The sequence below is a fragment of the Nyctereutes procyonoides genome, unplaced genomic scaffold, assembly GCF_905146905.1.
Source record: "Nyctereutes procyonoides isolate TBG_1078 unplaced genomic scaffold, NYPRO_anot_genome, whole genome shotgun sequence".
NCBI lineage: Eukaryota > Metazoa > Chordata > Mammalia > Carnivora > Canidae > Nyctereutes > Nyctereutes procyonoides.
This window is the reverse complement of record NW_026575135.1, coordinates 61,217,593-61,234,826: the sequence shown is the minus strand read 5'-3', so window position 1 is coordinate 61,234,826 and position 17,234 is coordinate 61,217,593. Positions and strand designations below refer to the sequence as shown.

Here is a 17,234-nt window from a genome sequence, read left to right as displayed (position 1 = left end):
GATCAGGCGCAAGGAAAGGATGCCCACTTTCACCACTCCCCTTCAAAGTAGTCCTGAAGAGTTCTTGCCAGAAGTAAAAGTATTGGTGTTCATACTTGACATGATTTTATATGTAGAAAACTCTAAAAATTCCCCCAAACTATTAGAACTAATAAATTAAAGTATACAAAATATACAGGAAAAATGAGTTGTTACTATACACTAGCAGTTAATGATCCAAAAGGAAGAGAACAGTTCCATTTACAGTAACAAGAACAATATTTATGAATGAATTTACCCAAGGAGGCAAAAGACTTGTACTACAATACTACAAAATGTTGCTCCAAGAAGAGATGACATCAATAAATGCAAAGACATCTTATATGTGTGCATTGTAGTATTCCTAAGATACCAGTACTACTAAAAGTGCTCTACAATACAATCACTATCAAAATCCCAATGACATTTTGTTTCTAAAATAGAAAAATCCATCCTAAAATTCGTAAGAAATCAAGGGACCTAGAATAGCCAAAACAATCTTGAAAACAAAGAACAAAGTTGGAGTTCTCATACTTCCTTCAAACCTTATTATAAACCCATGGTAATCAAAACAATATAGTACTTGCACAATGAAAGACCTATAGACCAATGGAATAGAATAGAGAGCTTAGAAATAAACCCTCACATATAGCCCGTTGATTTCCACCAACAGTATCTAGATCTTCAGTGGCAAAATAACAATCTTTTCAACATATACAGCTGAGAAAACTAGGAATTCACATGTAAAATGAAACTGGATCCATATCTTAAAGCATATACAAGTAAGTCAAATTGGAATCAAAGACCTAAATTTGGGCAGCCCCGGTGGTGCAGCGGTTTAGCGCCGCCTGCAGCCCGGGTGTGATCCTGGAGACCCGGGATCGAGTCCCACGTCGGGGTCCCTGCATGGAGCCTGCTTCTCTGTCTGTCTCTGCCTCTCTTTCGCTCTCTCTGAATAAATAATAAATCTTAAAAAAAAAAAGACCTAAATTTAAGCACTAAAGTTATAAAACTCTTAGAAGACATAGCCTAGGGCCCCTGGGTGGCTCAGTGGGTTGAGCCTCCAACTCTTGGTTTTGGCTCAGATCATGATCTCAGGGTCATGGGATTGAGCCCCACCTGGGGCTCCACAGTCAGTGGAGAGTCTGCTCTAGATTCTCTCTCTCTCTCTCTCTCTCTCTCTCTCTCTCTCTCCCCCTCCCTTCCCCTCCACTCCTACACCAGCTCACGCACATGCTGTCTCTCTAAAATAAATGAAGAAAACAAAATGTTAAAAAAAAATGGGGAAAATGATCACAACATTAGATTTGGCAGTGATTTCTAGGATATGACACCAAAAGCAAAGGCAACAAAAGAAAAAATAAAATTGGAGTACATCAAAACTAAACACATCTGTGAAAAGAACATAACACAAAAGGCAACCCCCAGAATGAGAGAGAATACTGGCAAATCATATCTGATAAGAGTTAATACCCAGATGTATAAAAAACGGAACCACAACAAAGTCAAACAACCCGATTAAAAATGGCAAAGGACTTGAACAGATATTTTTCCAAAGAAAATATGTGAATGGCCAATGGACACTTGAAAAGATGGTCAACAGCAGTAATCATTGATGTGATTTTACCACAGTGAGATGCTACCTCACATGCAATTAGGATGGCCACTATAACAACAAAACCTACAATAACAGGCTATGGCAGGGATGTGGAGGAATTGGAACACTTGGGCTCTGTTTGGGGATCTTAAATGGAATAGTCACTGTGGAAAACAGTATGGCATTTCCTCAAAAAATGAAAAATAGCATAACTACTGTATTAGTCAGGATTCCCCATAGAGAAAGAACCAATAGAAGCTTTCAGAGAAAAGAACGAAAGATTTATTATGAGGAATTGAGTCTAGATTATGGAGGCTAACAAATCCCATAATCTGCTCTCTGCAAGCTGGAGTCCCATAAAATCCAGTGGTGTAGTTTGGTCTGAGTCTGAAGCTCCCAGGAGAGCCCATGATGTAAATCCTAGTCGGGGTAGAAGATGAGCTGACCTGTCCCGGCTCAAAGTGAGGCAGGGGAAAGGGGGCGAACTTCTCTCCCTTCTGCCTTTTGCTGTATCCAGGTGCTCAGGGGATTGGATGAAGCCCACCCACTTGAGGGAGGTCAGTGTACTCTATGGAGTCCGCCAAATGAAATACGAATCTCAGCTGGAAAAAAATTCTGACATGTGTCACAACATGGACAAACCCTGAGGATATTATATTAAGTGAAATAGGCCTGTCAGAAAAGGACAAATAATGTCTAATTTCACTTACGTGAGGTAGCTAGAATAGTTAAATTCTCAAATTCGTAGAGACAGAAAGTAGAACGCTAGTTGCCAGGAGAATAGGAAGTTATTGTTTATTGAGTATGGAGTTTCAGTTTTGCAAGATGAAAAGAGTTCAGGAGATGGATGGTGATTATGGTTGCACAGCAGTGTGACCTAGTTCATGCCATTCACTTGTAAGCTTACAAAACGGCTAGGATGGTAAATGTTATGTGTATTCTACACAATTAAAAACACTTTTAATGCAAAATTTTAAAGCCCACTTGGACTTCCTGAATCTGAGTTTGCATTTTATCAAGATCACCCATTGTTTTGTATGCATATTAAAATTTGAGGAGCACCTGGACCAGAAAGGCGTCCCACAGGGGGTAGCTCACCTCCACCCCATCCCCAGCACACATGCAGCAGCTCTCTCCACCCGGTTAGACACACACAGACAAGGATTAATAAGATTTAGCAGAACTGGCCCTGTAACAGCTGACTCAGGCATTTTATGTAAGAACTTCAGTGATGTCACGAGGAAAACATTACTGAAACTCTGAGCCATCTTCCTAGAGGACAGCACCGAGGCTTTTCTCTCCTTTTCTTTGGCTTTTCTCACCCCACTCCTCCCCTTTCTGGCTGGGGAGCCAAGTGTGAAGGATTCTCGGACACTTATAAATTTCCACAGTGCCTGCAAGAAGGAGAAAGACTTACCTCATTCTCATGCTGAATGTTTGCGAAATTACCTGTAGGCTCATCAATCGTGACTTGCTGAGCTGCGAGGGGGAGAGATGTGGTGAGAGAGAGTCAGGTGGAGACGCAGACAAGAAGCCTGTATCACTTCCATATTTGTGAGGTTCCCATAGGTCAGGGGATGCTGCAGAAGGAAGCGCTGGCTGAGCCAACTGGCTGGAACCCATAGCAAGGCCACAAATGAGAGGCCACAGGTTGTAGCCTGATGCCCACAGGGATCAGAGTTGAGGAGGGCTGAAAGAAGCCAGGCTGGACCTGGATGCTCTGTATCAGAGAATGGTACAGCAGAAAGTCTGCAAATTCCTTGGTCTCCAGCCCATAAGGAAACCGCACATATGTGACCCAGGAAAGATCTGCCTTTGGATCTGCCACGAAGACTGTGTCAAATGCCAGCCATGTTAGAGGAGCTGCAGCACCCCCCAAAGAGGAAGATATACTCCCAGACAGACAGATGAGTGTGTCCTTTTCCCTCCCTCTCTCCTGCCTTGAGGTAGAGCCTAGAAGAGGAAGGAGGTGAAGTTGCTAGAAACTAACCTGACCATACCCTGAGCATCCCCCCACTCACAAGCCTAGTCTAGGATAGAAGTGGGGTGGAGGTTCATGATTGAACAATGTAGTGATTTAAAAAATTCTTTTTTCAATATATAATACATTTACGTGATTCAACTTTCAAAAGGAATGAAGGGGTTGCAGGGTGAAAAGTCTACCTGCCACACCAGTGCCCCAGCGAAATAGAGGCTCATCAGTCCTCACTAAAGAAAAACCAGCATGCTCAGGTTCTTGGGCATCCTTCCAGAGATATTCTATGCATGCACGTGCAACAGTAACTGTTAACTGTGTTGGGTTTTCCACTTAAAAGTAAAGGAAATGACTACAAGAAGATACTTTTTACTCACCTAACAGAATGAATATTGACCCTATGAAGTGTTGCCATAAATGTGGTAACTGGAATCCTCATATATCATTGGTTGAGAGTGTAAAATGTGACAACCCCCTTCAAAGTGTTTGGCAGTTTGTAGTTAAACACATACTATTCTATGAGTCAGTAGTTTTATCTGATGGCATCTACTCAAGAAAATTGAATGCAGATGTCCACAAAGGGACTTGTACACGTCGTTCATGTCAGCTTTATTCACGATTGCCGAAAATTAGAAATAACACAAACCCATCAACAGCAGAATGGACAAATTGTGAATATTCACACAACAAAATACCATTCAACGGTACTAAAAAGAAAAAGAATGAACTGCTGGTATCTGTAACAACATGGATGAATTTCAAAAACATGATGTGAGTGAAAGAAGCCAGACATTATATTACATGGTCAGATTCCATTTATATGAGATACCAGAATAGGCAAAACTAAGCTATGATGATAGAAGTCAGAATAGTATTTCCATTTTGTTGGGGGGGGGGGTAGGCAGTGGATACTGCCTTAAAAGGTACATGAGGGAACTTTCTGGGAGTAATCAGAATGTTTTAGGTCCTGGTTTGAGTATTGGTCACGTGGGGGGATATAAATACACACTTTATTGTGTATTTCCTTGCATAGTGGAATCCTTAATACCATCCTTAATGCTTGTGAAACTTATTGTATATAGACTATACATTAATGAAGTCCCAAACAACTATAAGCGCTAATATTTAAATAGAATGAAATTAGAGGGCACTCAGGTGGCTCAGTCTGTTAAGCATCTGCCTTTGGCTCAGGTCATGATCCTAGGGTCCTGGGATCCAGTTCCGCATCTGGCTCCCTGCTCTGTGGGGAGCCTGCTTCTCCTCCCTCTGCCTGCCACTCCCTCTATTTGTGTTCTCTGTCAAATAAATCTTTTAAAAAGATGAAATTAGAATTTTAAACAATTTTAACACCCTCAAATGACTAGAAAGTTCTGACATCTGTCCATGATGTAGATAAAAGTACAGAAGAGATTTAGCAGAGTAAAAGAAGCACAGAAAAATGAAGTGGATTCATGTTTATATTTTATTGAGTAGACATTGCTCAAGAAACCAGGTACAGTTCCATTATGGACATTCTGTTACAAAATGGTACCAGTTGCGTACAGAACACACACAGGTAATGAAGTTTTGTTTTTTTTTTTTTAAGATTCTATTTATTTGAGAGAGAGAGCACGTGCCAGAGAGAGGAGTTTTTTTTTAAAAAGATAGGAATGTGAACGGCAAAGGGAACATTCGGGAGAATGGTCAGAGGCGAATGGATGGAAGGTGATGGGATAAAGAAAAGCAGTATCAGAGTCTTCAATATATATATATATTTTTTAAAGTGAAGATGACGGATTCCTGGGTGACTCGGCGGTTAAGCGCCTGCCTTTGGCCCAGGGCATGATCCTGGAGTCCTGGAATCGAGTTCTGCATAAGGCTCCCTGCATGGAGCCTGCTTCTCCCTCTGCCTATGTCTCTGCCTCTCTCTCTCTCTCTCTCTCTCTCTCTCTCTCTCTGTCTCTCATGAATAAATAAAATCTTTAAAAACAAAAAAAGTGAAGATGAAAAAATAATATAATATTAATACTTGTTCAATTTAGGTGGTGCCTTTAAAGTGTTTATTGAATTTGTATCTGTAACCATTATTTAAAATATTTCATATTAAAAAATAAAATATTTCATATTAAAAAAGAAAATGAGATGGGTGTTTAAGTATTAATGGAAAACAATCTCTGAGACTTACTGCAAATCATCACAATTTTCTAGCTTCCTTCCAATGGTGTTAAATAGATTAAATGTGTGCTCGTGTGTTGAAATATCCAAGAACATCCAAGAAATTGTTACGAGACATTGCCCCTGGGATAGGAAAGAATCCTATACCCACTGTATAATCTTTAGTAATAACTTATTATTTCCTTTTAGAGTTACTTATAAATAATGTAATTAAGTGGTTTCAACTGTATGATTTTCAAGGTATTGGTAGGTTCTAAAATGTCATTTAATGATACAGTTTTCCAGAAGGAACTTTATTCTCATATCTGAAGACATAATTTTGACATGACACCTATTTTGAGTTTTAATAATGTATTCAAATTAGGGAAAAAGCATAAATATCATCCTGTTTCTTTAACCAGCATTATACCTGTACTACCAGTTCAGTTTAAAGTCACCAAATATTAATATATATGTATTGTGTTGCCATTGCACTAGATTTTTTTTCCCCACAGTTTCATTGAGAAGTAACAGATATACATCCCTGTGTAAGTTTAAGCCCCACAGAGTGATGGTTTGATTTACATTTGTTGTAACATGACCATCACAACAGTTGGAGCTAACAAGCTGGATTTTCTGTCACTTTACAAGAAAATCCTTGATTATGATAATTGTTGCTCACTAATATTTTCTCTGGGATTAGTATTCGCCAGTCTGTATTTTTCTCCTGTTTTGATCACTTCAATTATGTATTTCCTTTTGAGTGGAATGTAATTTTGCAAATACTCTGAAATTGCTTGTGCAGAAAAGCAAATATAAACCTGTACATAGTATCTAATTTTGGATTCTGCACTTTGCCATGTGGGCTGCCCCTGTCACCATGTCATCTGTGACATAGAGAAAAAGATTTCCCAGTTTCTGTATTTTGTGTTACAAAAAGCAATGGGGGCTGTGATACATTAAATAAAGATTTATCTTTAAAAGGGTTCACATAGACTGGGTGACAGGCACTGAGGGGGGCACTTGATGGGATGAGCACTGGGTGTTATTCTGTATGTTGGCAAATTGAACACCAATAAAAAATAAATTTATTAAAAATAAAAGGGTTCACATAAGCGTTTTTCAATATGGTAAATACTAAACCTCACTTAGAAAATCCACTTCCATGGAAAAAGAAATATCCTAATATGGCCGAACAAATATACTATCACTATATTAAGGAATACTTCAAAAATTTATATGAACAGACAATCAAGAATTCCTTGGCAGCTGTTATTTTAATATCAGAAGTTTAAAGAGTACAACAACTTTATCAAGACATAACTGATACAAAATAAATGGTGCATATTTAAAGCATATAATCCGGGATGCCTGGGTGGCTCAGTGGTTGATCTGCCTTTGGCTCAGGGTGTGATCCTGGGGTTTCAGAGTCCTGCATCAGGTTCCCCACAGGGAGCCTGCTTCTCCCTCTGCCTGTGTCTCTGCCTCTCTCTATGTGTCTTTCAAGAATAAATAAAATCTTAAAAAAAACAATCTGCGAAGTTTTGATATATGAAATTTGGAAGCCATCACCTCAATTGAAGTAACGATCATATCCAATACTCCTAAAGTTTCCTTGTACCATTTTATTTTGTTCTTCTTTTTAAGTAATCATACCCAAAGTGGAGCTCGAACTCACAACCTCTCACATCAAGAGTCACATGTTCATGTATCAGGAAACTCATTATTGTGGAGCAATATTCCACTGTGTAGCTATGCCCATTTGCCCATGATCCTATTCATGAACATTCCAGCCCCCTCCCCTCCAGTGACCCTCAGTTTGTTTCCTATGATTAAGAGTCTATTATGGTTTGTCTCCCTCTGATTTCATCTTATAATATTCTTCCCTCCCTTCCCCTATGCGCCTCTGTTTTGTCTCTTAAATTACACATATGAGTGAAATCATACAACTATCTCTGACTGACTTATTTTGAATAACATAATATCTTCTAGTTCCATCCATGTCATTGCAAATGGTAAGATTTCGTTTTTTGGATGGCTGAATAAAATTCCCTTGTATATATCATACCACATGTTCTTTATTCATCTGTTGCTAGACATTTGGGTTCTTTCCATAGTTTGGATATTGTGGACATTGCTGCTGTAAATATTGGAGTACAGGTGCCCCCTTGAGATCACGATGTTTTATACTTGACATCTTTATTCATTCATATATAGGTGGACACTTGGGTTGCTTCCTTATCTTGGCTATTGTAAATAATGCTGCAGTAAGTGTTAGGAATACATATATCTTTTCAAATTAATGTTTTCATTGGGTTAATATCCAGTAGTGGAATTACTGGATCATATGGTATTTCTAATTTTAATTTTTTGACAAACCTCCATACTGTTTTTTCCACAGTGCCTTCACAGGTATACATTCCCACTAACAACCAAAGAGGGTTCCATTTCTTCCACATCCTCACCAACACTTGTTATTTCTTATGTTTTTCATTCTAGCCATTCTGACAGGTGTAAGATGGTATCTCATTGTGGTTTTGAGTTCCATTTCTCTAGTAATTAGGTAGGAATGTTAAGCATTTTTTGGCGTGTGTCTCTTGGCCACATGTATGACTTTTTTTTTGAAAATTTTCTATTCACGTACTCTATTTCTTTTAAATTGAATTATTTGTTATTGAGCTGTATAATTTCTTTATATATTTTGGATGTTACCCTTTATCTTGCAGATACTTTCTCCCATTTAGTAGGTTGTCTTTTCATTTTGTTGATGGTTTCCTTTGCTGTGCAGAAGCTTTTTATTTTGATGTAGTCCCACTTGTTTCTTTTTGCTTTTGTTTCCCTTGCAGGAGGAGACATACCTAGACAAACATCACTAAGATAAATGTCAAACAGATTACTGCCTGGTTTTTTTTCTAGGAGTTTTATGTGTCAGGAATCAATATTTAGGTCTTTAAATCCATTTTGAGTTTATTTTTGTGTATAATATAATAAAGTGGTCCAGTTTCATCCTTTTGCATGTAGCTGTCCAATTTCCTAATACTGTTGAAAAGACTATCTTTTTCCCATTGCATGTTACCACCTCCTTATTTTTAGATTAATTGAACATGAAATTGTGGGTTTATTTGTGGGTTCTCTATTCTTTTCCATTGATCTGTGTATCTATTTTGGTACCAGTATCATACTGCTCTAATTGTTGTAGTTTTGTAGTGTATCTTGAAATACAGGATTTTGATGCCTCTAGTTTTGTTGTTCTTTCTGCAGTTTGGTTTGGCTCTTTAGAGTCATGTGATTCCAAACATATTTTACTACTATTTGTTCTAGTTTTGTGAAAAATGCTATTGGGGTTTAGGTAAAGACTTCATTGAATCTATAAAGTGTTCTGGGTAGTATGGATATTTTAACAACATTAAGTTTTACAATCCATGAGCATAGTACGTCTTTCTATTTGAGTCATGCAGGTCTTACATTTACTTGGTTAAGTTTATTCCTAGGTTTTTAAAATTATTTTTGTTGCAGTTATAAATGAGATTGTTTTCTTAATTTCTCTTTCTGCTACTTTGTTAGGGTACATCATCAGAACAGATATCTGCATTAATTTTGTATCCTGTAACTTCATTGAGTCCATCTAATAGTTTTTTGGTGGAATCTTTAGGGTTTTCTGTGTATAGTATCATGTCATCTACAAATACTGACAATTTTACTTCTTCCCTACCAATTTGGGTGCCTTTTATTTCTTGTGTGGTTGCCGTGACTAGGATTTCTGAGACAGTGTTGAATATAAGTGGCGAGAGTAAACCTGTTTGCCTTATTCCTCATCTTAGAGAAAAAGCTCTCCATTTTTGATCATTGAGTGTGATGTTAGCTCTAGGTTTTTCATATATGGCCTTTATTATGTTGACATATGTTCACTCTGAACTGAGTTGAGAGTTTTTGTTCTGAAAAAAGCTTGAATTTAATTCCATGCATTTCCTGCATTTGTCATGAAATCATATCATTTTTGTGCTTCATTTTGTTAATGTGGTATACCACATTGATAGATTTTTTTGAACATTGAAATATTCTTGCATCCCAGAAATAAATCCCACTTGATCATGGTTAATGATCCTTTTAATGTATTTTTGAAAGTGGATTACTAGTATCTTGTTGAGGATTTTTATATTTGTGTTTATCAGGGATATTGGCCTGTAGTTTTTTTTTTGTGTGTGTGTGGTGTTTTTGTCTGTTTTTGGTATAATCTTCATGCTGACCTCATAGAATATATTTAGAAACTTTCCTTCATTTTCTATTTTTTGGAATAGTTTGAGTAGAATGGGTATTCACTTTTCTTTACAAGTTTGGTAGAACTCTCCTGTGACTGGTCCTGGATTTTTGCTCCTTGGGAGTTTTTTGGTTACTGACTCAGTTCATTACTTGTATTTGCTCTGTTCGTATTTACTATTTGTTCCTGTTTCAGTTCTGGAAGATGATATTTTTTTCTAGGATTTGTCCACTTTCTCTAGGTTACCCAATTTGTATGCATATAATTTTCTGTAATAGTCTCTCATAATCCTTGGGAGACTTTTTTGTGGTGTTGGTTATTACTTCTTGTCTTTAACTGCTGGTCTTATTGCTTATTAATATTATATTGTCTCTTTTTTTCTTGATGAGTCTGGCCAAAGATTTATCAGTTATGTTGATCTTTATAGGGAACTAGTTCTTGGTTTCACTGATCTTTTCTACTGTTTTTTAAGTTTCTGTTTTTTTGTGGGTTTTTTTTTTTTTTGTGCTTTGATCTTTATTTCCTTCCTTCTGCTAACTTTGAATTTTGTTTGTTCAAGTTCCTTGAGGTATAAAGTTAGATTATTTGCTTGGAACTTCTTGTTTCTGTGTCACTATAAATTTCCCACTTAGAACAGCTTTTGCTGCATCCCAAAGATTTTGGACCCTTGTGCTTTCATTTTCATTTAACTCCATGTATTTTTTAATTGCCTCTTTGCTCTTTTTGTTGATCCATTGGTGGTTTAGTAGCATGTTGGTTAGCCTCCATGTGTTTGTATTTTTCCAGGTTTTTTTTTCTTGTAATTGCTTTCAAATTTCATAATGTTGTGTGGTTAGAAAACATGTATGATATAATTTCATTATTCTTAAATTTATTACGACTGTGTGGTCTAACATGCGATCTGTCCTAGAGAATGTTCTTTGTTTACTCAAAAAGAATGTGCATTGTGTTGTTTTTGGATGGAACATTTTGTATGTATCTGTTAAGTACATCTGGTCTAATGAGTTGTTCAAGAATACTGTTTATCAATTTTCTCTGGATGACTTATCCATTAATATATTGATATAAGTGGGTGTTCAAGTACTGTGAGTATACTACTGCCAATTTTTACCCTTCATGTCTGTTCATATTTGCTTTATGTATTTGGGTGCTTCCTTATTGGAGTCCATAGATAATTGCAATTGTTAGACCCTTTGGTTTAATCAGTCCCATTATTATGTAATATATTCCTTTGTTTTTGTCATAGTCTTTTATTAAAAGTATGTCTTATACAAAATAAGTCTTGTTACCATGGCTTTTTGTTTGCTTGCTTCCATTTGCATGGGATATTTTTTTCCATCCCTTCATTTTCAGTATGTATGTGTCCACAGGTCTGAACTGAGTCTCTTGTAGGCAGCCTATTAATGGTTTTTTTAAAACCCATTTAGTCACCCCATATATGTTTTTTGATTGCAGCATTTAGATCATTCACATTTAAAGTTAGGTATTGCTATTTTACTCATTGTTTTCTGATTGTTTCTCTGTTCATTTTCTTGTTCTTTGTGATTAATGAACTTCTTTAGAGTTATGCTTGACTTTCTAATTTTTGTGTGTATTTGTGACAGGTTTTTGACTTGTGGTAACCACAAGGTTCATAATAACATCCTAAGTACATAGCAGTTTATATTAAGTTGATGGTCACTTAAGTTTGAACATATTCTAAAGAACTTCATTTTTATTCCCCTCTCCATGTTTTATGTATATGTTGTTTTTACTTAGATCTTTGTATTTTGTTAAGTGCCCTTAACAAATTTTTTTAGACATAATTGATTTACTGCTTTTGTCTTTAAGCTTTATACTTGCTAAGTGATTGTTCCACTACTTTTACTGTATATTTGCTTTTATTCATATTTTCCTTTTGTAATTTTCTTATAATTAGGGCCTATTCTATTACAGTTAAAGAAGTTCCTTAACAATTATTCTAAGACCAGTTTAATTGTGAAAAACTGTTTACTTCTGTTTGTCTGGCTAACACTTTCTCTCCAATTCTGAATAACTTTGTTGGGCATATTATCCTTGGTGTTAATTTTTCACTCTCAGCCCTTTAATATATCATACCCCTCCATTCTGACCTGCAAAGTTCCTGCTGAAAAATCAGCTGTCTTTTGGGGTTCCCCCTGGCACTTTTTTTTGTTTTATTTTTGAGAGAGACAGAGCATGTCCGAGAGAGAGAGAAAGAGAGTGAGAGAGTGCAAGAGCAGAGGGTAGGGGCAAAGGGAGAGGGAGAGAGAGAATATCAAGCAATTTCCATACTGAAGACAGAGCCCAATGCAAGGCTTGATCTCATGACTCTGAGATCATGACCTGAGCCGAAATCAAGAGTGGGACACTTAACTGATTGAGCCACCCAGGTACCCCATCCCTTGTACTTTACTAGTTGCTTCTCTCTTGTTACTTTTCAAATTCTCTATCTTTATCTTAGATATTCGGGGATGCCTGGGTGGCTCAGTGGTTGAGTGTCTGCCTTTGGCTCAGGGCATGGTTGTGGAGTCCTAAGATTGAGTCTTCCTCAGGCTCCCCTCAGGGAACCTGCTTTTCCCTCTGCCTAGGTCTCTGCCTCTCTCTCTCATGAATAAATAAATAAAAATAAAAAATAATCTTAGACACTTTAAATCTGAATCAGTGTAGGCCTCCTTGGGTTCATCTTATTTGGTATTCTGAGGCTTCCTATACATGGATGTCTGTTTTCTTTCCCAAGTTACATACGTTTTTCAGCTATTATTTCCTAAGAGAAGTTTTATGCCCCTTTCTCTTCTTATGGAATTCCTATAATGTGACTGTTTGTTCACTTGATATTTTCTGAGAGGTTCTTAACCCATCCTTGTTAATTTTTTTTCCTCTTTGCTATAAACTTAGGTGCTTTCCCTTACCCTGTCTTCCAGATTGTTGATACATTCTTTTGCATCCTCTCATCTACTGATGAGTCTCTCTAGTGTATTTTTTCATTTTGGTTAATGTATTCTTCAGCTTTTATTGGTTCTTTTTAATATTTTTAAAATCTCTTTGAAGTTCTTCTTCATTCTCTACAGTTTATCCAGTCTTCTCTCCAGAAGACTGGTGAGCATCTTTATGACCATTACTTTGAACTGTCTTAGGTAAATTGGTTATCTCTGTTCCTTTTAGTTCTTTTTTTAGCTTTTGTCTTATTTGGCCCACGTTCTTGTTGTCTCATTTTGCTCGACTTTGTGTGCTTATTTCTATGAATTAGGAAAAACAGGTCCTTTTCCTAAGCTTGAAGGAGAGACCCTGTGTCTGGTGGTCCTGTGTGGACTGTAGGCCTGGTGACTTCGGCTGGCTGGTTGGAGCTGCAGCTGCTGTGACTGGGGATCTTGGGACACTCCATGCTGGGGCTGTTCTGGTGGGATGGTTGGAGCTGTGATGGGCATGGGCCAGGGCGTCTCTGAGGTTCTCTGTACAAAAGACACTCTGGCGGGACAGCTGAAGCTGAAGTGGGTGCACACTGGTGTGTCCCAGGATGCTCAGTTCAGTGAGCACCCGGGCAAGGGGGCTGCAGCCAAGGTGGGCTGTCCTGGAGTACTCTGTAATGGGGATACCCTAGTAAGTTATCTGGAGTGTGCTGGAGTACATGGTGCCCGTGTCACCTTGGCAAGATAGCTAGAGCTGTGGTGAGCACTGACCAGGGGCGTTCTAGTGTGCACCATGCTGAGGTCACCTTGGTGGACTGGCTTGGGTTCGTGGGAGCTAGGGGCTTGGGACTCACCCAGGTGGCAGGCCAGCCTGGACACCCAGAGCCCACTCCCATCCACACGGTCAAGGTGGAAGGGGGCAAGTAAACTGTGCTGCTTACTAGCTCCTCTGATCCAGAGAGTTCAAACAGCTCCTCTGCCATCTGGTAGGGTCTTAGGCCTTTATATTCCAGTTGCCCTTTTAAAATGGGGTTCTGGGACACCTGGGTGGCTCAGTGGTTAGTGTCTGCCTTTGGTTCAGGTCATGATCCCACGACTCTGGGATCAAGTCCCACATCAGGCTCCCTGCGGGAAACCTGCTTCTCCCTCTGCCTATGTCTCTGCCTGTGTCTTTCATGAATAAAATCTTTTTAAAAACAAAACAAAAACCAAGGGGTATTTTTTTTGCTGTGTTCCACAGCAGCCAAACCTGTTCAGGGTTTCCCTGTACTGTTCCTCCCCACTGCAGTTGGCAGCATCAGGGGTGAGTGTTCTCGTTACTATGTCTCCACCTCTCTTGCTGTTCTGTGTGGTCTTTTGTTGTTTAGAAGCTATCCAGTCAGCCTTCAGTTATACAGGAGGAATTTCTCTATAATAAATAGATATACATTCGGTGTATTGGTGGAGATGAGTTCAAGGTCTTCCTTTGCATTTCTATAAATTTTAGATTCAGTTTTTCAATGTCAACAACAAATAACATGATGTGATTTTGATAGGAATTACACTAAACCTGTAGACCAATTTGGGGGAATATGACACCTTAGCAATATTGACTCTTCTGCCCTATGAATATCATGTTTATTTATTTAGGTGGTCTCAGCAGTGTTTTAGAGTTTTATGTGTGTAGGTCTTTGACATTTTTTGTCCCTTTTATTCCTAAGTGTTGCATGTTTTTATGCTTTGGGGGTTGATTGTTGGTAGTACACAGAAATACAACTGATGTTTGTATATTTTACATGATGATCCTGTTGGATTTTTCAACCTTGTGCCGTAATAGTATTTTTGTAGCTTCCATTGGATTTTTTTAGGTGATCTATTAGGGTCATCTGTAAACAGATACTCCAGATACTCTCTAATTTGAATGATTTTCTTCTCAGTTTCATTGAGTTAGAACTGACAAAACTGTATATAAAGCATACAGTGCAATGGTTTGAGAGATACATTGTGATTGTCGTAATCAAGTTACCATGTCCATCACCTCAGTTACCGTGTGTTTGTATCATAAGAATGCTAAAGATCTACTATTTGAGAGCAAATTTCAATATAAAGTATTAACTATAGTTGCCATGCTGTGCATTATATCCTGAGAAATTATTCATCTTTTAATTAGAAGTTTGACCCTTTGAACACCTTTGTCCTAACCCTCTGCCCCTCCTATCATTCTATTGTTTCTATGAGTTAAGTTTTTTTATGATTCCACATATAAGTGATACCATAGTGTTTGTACTTTTTATGGCTGAATAATATGCCAGGGTGTGTGTGTGTGTGTGTGTGTGTGTGTATACATCTCACTTACCTTAATCATTCACTTGTTGACAGTCACTTAGGTTGTTTCATGTTGGATATTGTGAATAATGATGCAGTGAACATGAGAGTACAGATATCTCTATGAGATACTGTTTTTTTCCTCTTTTGATGCAGGATCACAGGGTAGATCTATTTTTTAAATCTCTTGTAACAATCATAGAATTTTTGTACTTCATTTGTTAATGCAGTATATCATGTGTATTTACATTTGTTGAACCATCCTAGCATCCCAGGGATAAATCCCACTTGATTGTATTGTGGTGTATAGTCCTTTTAATGTGGTGTTGAAATTGGTTTGCTAGTCTTTTGTTGATGATTTTTGCATGCAGGTTCATCAGAGATATTGGCTTGCAATTTTCTTTTGGTATCTTTGTTTTTGATATCAGGGTTCACGTTAGCCTTTTATAAAATAAATTTGGAAAGTGTTTTATTCTATTTTTTGGAAGTTTAATAAAGATTGGTATTGGAACGCCTGGGTGGCTCAGCAGTTGAGTGTCTGCCTTTGGCTCAGGGTGTGATTCCGGGGTCTGGGATCGAGTCTCACATCGGGCTCCTTGCAGGGAGCTTGCTTCTCCCTCTGCCTAGGTCTCTGCCTCTCTGTGTGTCTCTCATGAATAAATAAAATCTTAAAAATAAAGATTGGTATTAATTCTTTAAATGTTCTGTAGAATTCACCAGTGAAACCATTTGGTCCCAGACTTTAGTCTGTTGGGAGGTTTTTGATTATTGATTCAGTATCTTTACAACTAAGTAATTGGTCTGTTCATATTTTCCATTTGCTCCTAATTCAGTCTTGGTTTTATTTTTTTCCTAGAAATTTATCCACTTCTTTCCTAGGTTATCCATTTGTTGGCATACAATTGTTTAGTAGTCTGTTGTGATTCTCTGCATTTGTACAGGATCAGTTGTAATGTCCCCACTTTCTGATTTTATTTGGGTTTTTTTTCTCATTTCTCATAGTTTGTGTCAATTTTATCTTTTAAAAAAACTCTTAATGTCACTGATCTTCTTTAGTGTCTTTTTACTCTCTGCTCTGTTATTTTCTGCCTTCTAACTTTGGGCCAGTTTTTTCTTTCTTCTATTGAGTTCTAAAGTTAGCGCTTTTGAGACCTTTATTTTTATTTAATACAGGCTTCTACTGCTATAAATTGCCCTTTTAAAACTTTTAGCTCCATTTCATACATTATGGTGTGTTGTATTTTTTTTTTTTGGTGTGTTGTATTTCCATTGTTGTCTCATATATGTGTATTTTCAATTTCCCTCGTGACTTCTTTGAACCATAGGTAGTTCAGGAGTGTGTTTAATATCTACATATTTGTGAATCTTCCAGCTTTCTTCCTGATAGTGATTTCTAGTTTATACTGTTGTGGTTGGAAAAGATACTTGATATGATTTGAGACTTAAGATTTGTTTTGAGGGATGCCTGGGTGGTTCAGTGGTTGAGCGTCTGCCTTTGGCTCAGGGCGTGATCTTGGGAGTCCTGGGATCGAGTCCCACATCGGGCTCCCTGCATCAGGCTCCCTTCTCCCTCTGTCTCTACTTCTTTGTGTCTCTCATGAATAAATAAATAAAATCTTTAAAAAAAAAAGTTGTGACAGAACATGTGTTGGAAGAGAACATTTCATGTGTGCTTTAGAAGAATGTGTGTTCTGCTCTTGTTGGATGGACTGCTGTTGCTCCATTTGGTCTGGTGGAGTACAAGTACAATGTTTCTTTACTGATCTTCTGTCCAGATGGTACACCCATGGTTGAAGGTAGAGTACTGAGGTCCCTTATTACAATTTTTTTAAAAAGATTTTATTTATTCGAGAGAGAGAGAGAGAGAGAGAGAGAGAGAGAGAGAGAGAGAGAAGCAGGCTCCATGCAGGGAGTCTGACATGGGACTTGATCCCGGATCTTCAGGATCAGGCCCTGGGCAGAAGGCGTCACTAAACCGCTGAGCCACCGGGCTGCCCGGTCCCTTATTATTGCACTGCTGTCTATGTATGCCTTTAGATCTTT

General features: G+C 37.9%; 1 protein-coding gene across 1 annotated transcript in view; it reads right to left on the bottom strand.

Moving 5' to 3' along the window:
* Positions 1 to 17,234, bottom strand: part of CEP120 (centrosomal protein 120) — a 168,237-nt gene that overhangs the window by 24,091 nt on the left and 126,912 nt on the right. Inside the window, exon 20 of the mRNA XM_055302048.1 lies at positions 3,033 to 3,094. Coding sequence (XP_055158023.1) covers positions 3,033 to 3,094 — 62 coding nt within the window. The remainder of the gene's footprint in view (positions 1 to 3,032; positions 3,095 to 17,234) is intronic.